This window comes from Apus apus, chromosome 1 (assembly GCF_020740795.1).
Source record: "Apus apus isolate bApuApu2 chromosome 1, bApuApu2.pri.cur, whole genome shotgun sequence".
In the NCBI taxonomy this organism is placed as follows: domain Eukaryota; kingdom Metazoa; phylum Chordata; class Aves; order Apodiformes; family Apodidae; genus Apus; species Apus apus.
The window spans coordinates 148616748-148626961 of NC_067282.1; the positions used below are offsets into that span (position 1 = coordinate 148616748).

Consider the following 10214-nt stretch of genomic DNA (forward strand, 5'->3'; position numbering starts at 1 on the left):
GTGTCTTCTCCGTCCTGTTTTCCCTCCCCACCCAGTTTATCTCACCCTTGCTACCACAACTTCTTGCAAGAGAAAAATAAATGTCAGTTTTTCCATTGTCTCCTAGATACCCACTGTGTTAAAATGCAGTTTCTTATTCTGTTTTTTAAGGGATACTCCCAGCTCCACCCTGGCTGACTCCATGCATCTCCAGCCCAGTGCTCCTCCTGGTGCACCATCTGGAGACATCCATGGCATGCCTTTTGCTAAACAGTCCTCAAGCCTCTTCTTGAAAACCACATCTACAGCTCCCACAGTAGAGATGTAATAGCAGAGTACAGCACTTACTGGTCACTCCCTTGGCTTTGAGCTTCCCAGCACACGTGCTAGTCCCCAGGCTTTGGTTGTCCCAGTTTGTGATTCATTTACACTGCGATTGCAAACTGGGAGTGGTGAGATAAACAGTGGAAATCCCTTTGACCCTATCTACAGTCCCTGGTGACTTGAAAGCAGTTCTGCAAGCCCAGCCCTTTCTGAAGCAGCTGCAGCCAGAAGTTGCATATCCTCAGGAAGGGACTTTCCTAGAAAAGCCAGGTGAAGTCGGCTTCCCCTCAGCCAAGAAGTTCATGCAGCCTCACACTCTTGGATGTAGCATACTGTTGTGTCCCACCACCAGGTCCCCACTGCCAGTCCCCCACCTGTGTGAGAGCAAATTCATTCCTTGCTGCTGTATGTCTGTCAAATCCTCCATTAGTGTAATTAAGTCCATCAAAGGTGATGATAGGTAGGGGCTCCTAAGGGCTACTTGAGGCAGCTTTGAGTGACCAGTGATTGTAGGTAGCATAGAGATGAAACATCCATGCCTGGTGACCAGAAAGGGTTAGAAAGACCATGGTTGTGTCCCTGTGTGTTACAGGTTACACACACTGGTCCAGAAGGCATGAACTCAGCTCCAGCTATCACATGTGTGCACATCTGACTGTGTATATGTGTGTGTGTGTGTGTTGGAGGGGAAAGGGCAGAAAGGTTTTGTTTTAAAATTAAATTCCTAGAATAGCCAGACCTTTCAGCTTTTTAATACAAGCAGTGATTTATGGCTGCACTTAAAGAATGAGCCAGGAGCCGACAAATTCATCACGCATTGTCCTTTTCTGTCAAGGCATCGCTGAGCCACTTCAGCAACAGCACAGGGAGCTCAGGCTCTGGGCAGCAGAGCCCCCACCATGGGAAGGCACCACAGCTCCATCATCCTTATCCATCCATGGCAACCAAGATCCTGGCCTGGGGATTCATCCACATCTTCTTCCTGTGAGAAAAAAAAAGGGGTTGGCTATCTGCCAAACTCCCCTTCTCCCCCCTCTCTTCCCACCGCCAGTGTTGACCGATGGAAAGTGCTCTTTGTACACAGAATGCAAGGTCCTACACTTGTCTTCCATAAATTAAATCCCAAGAAACCTGCCAACATGAAGATTTTTTGCTTTAATTATTCCCAGCTCGAGGCTCCTCTGGCCTTCCAGATGATTTCCTAGCTCTCAGGTGTATTGACTCAAACTTGTCACTTTGATTTTGCCTGCCCTGTGGCTGTAAGATTACCCTAAAGCTTCTGAGTATCAGCACACACAGCAGCTCATCCTTCACCCCCTGTGTGGACAGGCCATAGGTCTTTCTGCTGGGTCTTCCTGGGGATTTCCAACCTTTGCAGCTCCTTGTTCATAGGAGATGTTTTGCAGGATGTATACATTCATCTTCTTAACCCCCAGGCCCTACATATTGTGTGAATTCTGACACCAAATAGTTTTGAGCAGGGAGAATGGGAATGGGCAGGCTTCCAAAGATGTTTGGGACTATGCAGAAGGTTGGTATTTAGAAGGAGGCTCCCTCTTTTGTTCCTGAATCCTTACCTTATTGTGTGACAGAGTCCTAGGCTGATTAAAAAGCTGGTTTTAACATACAGCTGGTATTGCTTGGTGCCAAGACTTGATTTTTCAGGGAGATTTTTACATCATTTAGGCTCACTGTGATATTTTACTTTCTCCCTAAGACAAAAAGGCCAATACTTAATGACCTAGTTGCTAAGTTTTCTCAGAAAAGCTTCAGCATCTGCAACTGCATGTGTGTCCGCTGACGGATTTTGCCTGGTTTAGTGTTGTTTCTTTTTTAGCAACCAAATCATGTACCTGTGAGGGAATGCTGAAGTCGATGGGGGCTTGGGGCGTGGCATTTTTCAATTAGTTGTAGCCCCCAGAGTCAAAATAATGGTACTGCTGAATTATTTCAGCCTTCCCTTCTACATGCATGCACATAGATGAAGTTGGTACTGTGTATAGGATGAAGGAGGGAAAATGTGAAGCAGTTTAGGAGTTTTGACAATTAAGTGCTAGCAGCTACTATGTGTGACAGTATTACTCTCAAAAACTTTGGTCCTTCTTTCTATAGCCTGGCTGCATTCTGTACAGTGGCAACTGAAGGTGGTATGGTTATCTTGGCTTTCAATACAGAGAATTATTTGAAAAATATGCATATTTGGCCTTATCTTCTCTGTGGGGCAATGAGTTCATCAGAAATGAAGAAAGCAGCTTTGTAATACTTCAAGAGTTTCCCTCAGAGGATATAATTTGTCTCTAAAATTTTCTCACTTAGTAAAAATACTCCTACGTTAATATTGGTTTTGTTATCTTCTATTATCCAGCCACTCTGTAGAGACATTTTCATAGCAAATTTGCATTCCAGTTTGTCTGTCTGCAAGTTGTCAGGGAAGATGTTAAGCATCTCCATCTCCAGTACACAGAATGTGCTTTCTAGTCTGCTTCATTAGACTCTGAACAAATACTGATTGAGGTTTTGGTGTGGTTCTCATTTGAGTGCAGGGGATTTTTTGAAAAAGTTAAGAGTAATATGCTATGAAATGTCAAATAAATCAAAGTATGAGATCTATTACTTTCAAAAATTACTGCAGTCCAGGTCAGTTTAATAATATCCTTTATCTAAAATGCAACTGTTCTTTTAGATTCAGTGTTTTGATTCACATAGATATAATTGTCTGACTGTCATCTTTGGAAAACTGCAAAAAGTAATAATTATTTGTGATTATTTGAGAGATGCTAATGCTTAGACTGTCAAGTATGATAAATTGCTAGTTCCCATTTACTGTCCAATGCTGAACCTTTCTTAAGAAAACAATCTAGAATTTGGTGTAGAGAATATATATACAGCAAGAAGGGTAGTTATGGATCTAAATTGTAAAAACCAAGTATTAAAATAGTCTAAAATATGTTTGTAACATCAAGGCTGTCCATCAAGGTTGCAGGAATCTTATTCACACTTTTAGTGTGAAAACAGGGTTGGAAATGTGCTTGCATATAACCTCATGCTCAAAAAACCCCACCCGTAAGCATCTGGGAAATATAAATAATACTGAGACACATTTTATAGCAAACACCTCCTAGAACTCAGATGGTGTGGTTGGTGGACCGCGGGAAGGACACCTGATAATACCTGAGGGATTTTAAGTCAGCTGAAATAGTAGTCTCTCTTGATGTCACATAACTAGGACCATTAGTGCCACCTATAGTTAGCCTGTCTGACACTTTTCACTTTAAGATCTTGGTTATCAATGGCTTATGAGCCTGCTGCACACACCTTCTAAACAAATACCATTAAGAAGATTTTGTTGGAGATGAGCTCTGGTTTATGCTAAGCTTAACAGTGCTACTGGATGGAGCCAACTGGATGTTCAGCAGAGACACGGCTGATTTTGGTTGATAGCTGCTTGGACCACAGGCAGGCGCAACACTGCGGCAACCGCTGTAGTTTTGGTGTAGGACAGAACCCAAACCTTCAAACACAAGTGCAACTGGAGAATTAAAGGCAGACGCAGTGTCTTTCTTAATGCAAAACTGAAGAGAAAAAGCAATTTAGCAGGGCACGGGACTGCAAACCCCATTCACAATGTTTATCCTTCTTATTCCACTCTAATTTGGATCATTTTGCCTTTTACTCTGCCATGTCCAAGTGTCAAGTTAGCACTTCCAGCATAGGCTGGTTGTGAGCCTGGTTGTAGTAATATGCAGAGCTAGCAGCAGTTGTAGGCATTGCAATAGAAATAAATAAAACCCTGCCTTATAAGTGTGAGTGATACTGCTTTGCACGCTAATTTTCTTTTAGCAAGGCGAAACTTTATTAGTGGGTTTTTTGAATGACACTTAGGTTTTTCCATCCTTCTATTTAAAAATGCTTTCAGTGCTCCTAGCTTTAGGTACACTACTATATTCAGGAAAAATAAATAAATTAAAAGTGTTGTGTGTTTAAATCTGAACTTGCTGCTTGACCATCAAACTTGGAGAGGCCCTCAAAGATTATTTTATCCTGCTGTGACTAAGTAACCAGAAGAAAATACCTCCCACCTCATTACTGTGATTTACCTTGAGTAACCTTTGCATGTCGTGGCTTGATCGTTGTCACTTAGTCAGCATGTATGTTTCTGCTTCGTGTATTTCCTAGTGCACTAGACTCAAACCCCCTACCCAAGCTGTACAGAAGACACCACATGAGCAGAGTGTGCTTCACTTAGCCTTCCTCCCTCATTGTTAGTTTGGGACTGATGGAGATGAGAAGCTTCTGGGTTCAAATGTCCCCAGACTACTTTTTTTAAAATTCTTCTTTTAAATGCCACTGAGCTCAGGAGTCTCCTGCTGCTCATGTTGTCTCCCGATTCAACTCAGTTGCTGCATCAGAAAAGAAAGAAAACTTTGATCTTGACATGCCCTTCTTCTTGGTACCCTGTTACAATTTTTGCAGGAAAAAAAAACTGAACATGATCAATTGCACATATGGTGTTGTCAGTCCTTTCTGGGAAGAACAGGTACTTTTATCAGATGTCTTCCCAGCTAAAGCCCAGCTGTTGAAAGACAGACCCAAGCACTGGCTTTATCACCATCCCCATGCTGCCTTCATACTAAACTGCACACATGCTTAAAAGTGCCCTCTTCTAAAGTGACATGAAGTTAGATCATTACTTATTGTGGCTTCTTGAACTGCAGGATCAGCAGGGACCTCTGGTAATGACCATAGATGGAGCAGTTGGTATCCAGGCAGCAGCTGTGCTCATAACTCCACTGTAGTCACATCTGTAAGAGCTTCGGGGGAAGCCAGTCCATGGCCCTAATGTTTTACATGCCCTTCATCATCCAGAGGTTTAAATATGTCTGTCCCTTGGATCTTATCTCTGTGGCAGCTTAAATCTGTAGGATGTATTTTCCTCATTAGTTGTAAGCACATTTTCACTGGCCAAGTGGACCTTTAGTTTAAGTAAATGTAGTTCCAATCTTGTGTAATCTTACTCTTTTCCCAGTTCCCCTCACCAATTTCAGGAGTGAAATTACTATGTGGCTTAAAAGCCCTACGTGTAACTTGAAACAAGGAGGAACCATATTAGCATCAGGTAACTCAGTGTTAATACATAATTTCAAAATATCAAATAGAAAAATGCTGTTATGATTACCTCATGTGGTGCTGGAGGTTGTGGAGACCATGGAGCATGTCCTCCAGTGTTTGCAGCTTACAAGGCAGAGTCTGGTGGTTCTGCAGGAGCTTGGTTAAAGGCGCTCTGGTGCCTTACCCCACCTTTGTGGTGCAGTACAAGAGTGGGTTTTGTGTCTCCCACTCCTTCAGCAAGAGGGCTGTTACCATTAAGCCTCAAGGAGAGTCAGTAGGACTCGCTGATTCTCTGGGCAAAGCAGGCAGGTCAGGTTTTCCGTGGAAGGAGAGCTTTCAAAACTGTATTACCTACATGACCTTTCATTCCTCAGCCATATGAGGTGGTGCTGTAATCAATGAGAATAGAGCAATACCCTTTTAGTGTTACACTGGTATTTATCATGTGTTCTGTGTGTCAGCAGACTGGCCAGAGCATGGGCAGAGCTGACCCTGGGGTTTTGGTGTACACTTTGTAAATGCAGACCTTTATGCCATTTCTTCCTATTTGTTCCATGATAAAAAAAAAGTGGTAGACAAGTACCACTTCAAAATGCACAAGTGTCATCTTTTAAAGTGAATTTAATGTCTTACAATCTCATTTGCAATTGCAAATACTAAGGCTGCATTTTTCCCCTTACTCCAAATGCCTAAAAATCTCATTAATGTTAATATATGGGGAAGAAGTGCTTAGCTTATTGATGTAGGAATGAAAGCAGGAGCAAAGCACGGCTCTACAAAGATTCATCTGCAGAGTGAGGTCTGAAGCAACCATTAGATTATCAGATCTGACCTTCTATATAACACAGGCCATAGAGTCTCATCCACTTGATTCTGTATTTATCTCAAGAACAGCATCAGAAAAATAGACACAGTACATTAACATATTGCAATGTAGAAATATATTCAGACATTTCCTTTTTATTTTTTCATTCTAAAATCAGAGGCAAAAAGCAGTACTGTGCTACATGATATTGACAAAAGTCTGCAGGAGGAGAGATTTTGATCTGTCTGCAGAGGAGGATTTGTATGTCTGTGTGTTTATGTAAGATTTTGTTTAGTTCTTTGAAAATTATTCTCTGGTGACTCTAACCAGTGTAGAACTTACCATTGGTTCTGTTTCTCCCTGAGGGCTGCTTAAATTGAAAAAGAAATTTGTCGGGGGTTTTTTTTAACAGAAAAAGTAATTTTCTTCAAAAATCTGTGTGGTCTTTAACAACTGCTTTCTAAAATCTGATTCTGGAAACTCCCTGCCAGTCAGTTTTGCTAGGAAACATGAAGCACATTTCACATCTGGCATCTCATCTCCTGGACTATAACACAAAACTCCCCTTGAAATGCTCCTGGGAGGTATTCAGGGGGTTACCACACACGCACAAAAGACGAGCCAATCTGTCTAAAGGAGCTGCACTGGGCTATTGCATGTTTTAACCATTAGCCAACCTTTTGCTGAACAAAGGGGCTAAAGAGGTGAAATGATGAAAGTATCAAGGAATTCAGAGAAGTGGTGGGTGGCACTCTACAAAATACAGAAGTCCCAGGCTTGGCACATAACTGCTGTCCTAAAGAAAAAAAATCCTCCTGCCTAAGTCTGAGGTGGACCAGCCCCTTGGTGTTGCCCATCCCACAAGAACATTCCTCTGCAACCCACTGCAGCTCAGAGGCAGGGACAGTCTCTGCTACTCGTGTGTTGCAAAAGCCTTTTCTGCCCCTTAAGTGGGTGAAATCTGCATTCTAGGTTTTGTCCATAACAGTACAGTTTCTGTCTCCTTTCTTTCTAAATCTCAGAAGTCCTACAATTAGCTTGGTTCAGTCTTGGTGTTTGGTTTGGGTTTTGCCTACCAAGTGCCTTCAGATCCTGTTCTTTGAGGTCTTTTAATATGATTCAGAGCTAGCTACTGGCACTGAAAACACAGATTTGACCTCTGACTGCAGGAACTGGAGGTTCAAAACAATTTGCCAAGGGCATTATACCATCGAGGGGGAAGACACCTATAACCAAAGGCCCCCTCATAGCAGATGTATACAGTCCACATATTGCCTCAGCTGCTTCATTGCAGTGTCCTGTGATTCATGTTAACCTAATTGGAAGGTACCAGATAAACACTTTTGAAAGACCTAGCGTTCAAGAAGGTATGTCAGGAAGGTACCAAGAAGGTATATCCTTGCCTATCAAATAGGAAGGTAAATATTTGCCTTAATACTTGGCTTTGAGGCTAAACTAATTATTAAGCGTGAGGGTCTTTGAAATCCGCAGGTAAGGGGTGTTAAGTAACTGTAAATAACATTACCAAAACCCTCTGCCTCAGACTCAAATGGCTCTAAGTAAACAAACACGGGAGCCCTGCATTGGCATGGTCCTTTGCTTGGGCTAACAGAGTCACAGAATCATAGAATGGTTTGGGTTGGAATGGACCTTAAAGATCATCTAGTTCCAACCCCCCCTGCCATGGGCAGGGACACCTCCCACTAGACCTGGTTGCTCCAAGCCCCATCTAATCTGGCCTCGAAGATTTCCAGGGAGGGGGCAGCCACAGCTTCCCTGGGCAACCTGTTCCAGTGTCTCACCACCCTCACACTAAATAATTTCTTCCTGATACCTCATCTAAATCTCTCCTCTTTCAGCTTGAAACCATTCCCCCTTGCCTTGGACACTTTGTGAACAGCACATACCAAGAAGTTTGGAGAAAAAAAGGTTTATCTTCTAGCATAGGAACAATTTTACTTAGCCACAAAATGAACTGTTCTATACAGGCAGTAATCTGCTTCTCTATGAATTTGTACAATAAGCAAAGAGGCAGTAAGAGTTGCCCAGTTGCATGACTCACTGGTACCTGTGCTTTCTTTGCAGTTGTCCAACACAGCAATTCTTCATCAGATTAGACGAGACCAAGTGACAGACACGTGCCGAGCAAACAGTGTCTCCAGCAGGAAGCGCCGTGTGCTGACACCCAACGATCTCAAACACCTGGTTGTGGATGAAGATCATGAAATGATCTATTGCTATGTCCCCAAAGTGGCCTGCACAAACTGGAAGAGAGTCATGATGGTTTTGACAGGAAGAGGCAAGTACAGTGATCCAATGGAAATCCCAGCCAATGAAGCCCACGTGTCTTCAAACCTGAAGACCCTCAACCAGTACAGCATCCCAGAGATCAACCACCGCTTGAAAAACTACATGAAGTTCCTCTTTGTCCGTGAGCCTTTCGAGAGACTGGTGTCAGCCTACAGGAACAAGTTCACCCAGAAGTACAACACTTCCTTCCACAAGCGATACGGCACCAAAATCGTGAGGCGCCAGAGGAAAAACGCAACCCAGGAAGCTCTGCGTAAAGGCGATGATGTGAAATTTGAAGAGTTTGTGGCGTATCTCATTGACCCGCACACCCAAAGAGAAGAGCCCTTCAATGAGCACTGGCAGACTGTGTACTCCCTCTGCCACCCTTGCCACATCCACTACGACCTCGTAGGAAAATACGAAACACTCGAAGAGGATTCGAATTACATTCTCCAGCTGGCAGGAGTAGGCAACTACCTGAAGTTCCCCACCTATGCAAAGTCTACAAGAACTACTGATGAAATGACCACAGAGTTCTTCCAGAACATCAGCTCTGAGCACCAAATGCAGCTGTATGAAGTCTACAAACTTGATTTTTTAATGTTCAATTACTCAGTGCCAAGCTACCTGAAATTGGAATGAGGGAGGGGTTAGGGGGGAGAGAGTGGAGAAAAAGCCTGTTTTATTTAAGATTTTTATTTGTCATAATAAATATGGAAAATGGGTTATTTTGTAAATTAATATTTTCTTTTTTTGAATGATGCTGCGAGCAGCACAATCAAAATTATTTAAATCAACTGTAAGAAAGGACAGCTCTCTTTGCAGGGTAACAGGATTGTGACGATCTAGCTGTAGAAATGAATAATACTGCTATGCTGTTAAAAAAAAAAAAGTTAGTTGTGTTCTGATGAATTTAATTGATCTTGCATTCTTCCAATTCTAATTAATGTTATTTATACTTATTTAAAACATGGTCTCTTGGTAGATGTCACTTCAGCAGCAGAGATAAGATGACATTTGGACAAAAGGAGTCTGGTTTTGAGCTTTCCTCAGTTGAGCTTGTCTCTGAGTAGTAATACTTTTCCATTAGCTGTTGATGCAGGTAAATACAGAAATGGTTCTTGATAAGGTTCTTTCCACTCTTTGAGAAGAGGAAATAATTTCTTCAGAAAATGATATTGCACTTAAGCAGACTTTAAAAAAATATCTATCTTTCTACCCCTGAAAGGGAAAAGTAAAACAGATTTTTATAGATTCATGGTATCTAAAACCTATGAATGAAAGAAATGTGAATGTATTCCTTGGGAAGAGAAACCATGAACTTTATATAAATCTGGGCTTAATGATTTTATCAAGAATATGACCAGTCCTATTGTCTCTTAACTTAAAGCCTGCCGGCCGAAATGAATGCAGGTTTGTGGATGGTCCATCAGAAAAAAAACAGCATTTTGAAAGTGACTGTAGAGATTTTTGAATGCCTAAAGCAATTGGCATTGGCTTAGTTGATATGCAGGATGGGAACAGGGGGAGCTCCATCCTCTGCAAGTTGTGCCTCCCTGATTGTTCATAAGATGGGCAACCAAAATTGGCTCAAAAAACACCAGTCAAAATACATTGCTACAAAGGATGTAATTCAAAAAGTCAATAAAACATCTTGGTGTTGATCTCTAAGCATGCATGGCAATAAAAAGGTCTCTCATCTTCC

The 10214-nt window shown here is 42.1% G+C and overlaps 1 protein-coding gene across 2 annotated transcripts in view; it reads left to right on the plus strand.

The window, feature by feature from the left end:
* The window catches only part of CHST11 (carbohydrate sulfotransferase 11), a 176459-nt gene extending 166476 nt beyond the window's left edge, over nucleotides 1–9983 (plus strand). For both annotated transcript variants that reach the window (XM_051608285.1, XM_051608286.1), the window contains exon 3: nucleotides 8303–9983. In XM_051608285.1, the coding sequence (XP_051464245.1) occupies nucleotides 8303–9151 (849 nt within the window). In that variant the 3' untranslated portion in view covers nucleotides 9152–9983. The remainder of the gene's footprint in view (nucleotides 1–8302) is intronic.
* Nucleotides 9984–10214: the final 231 nt, after the last annotated feature.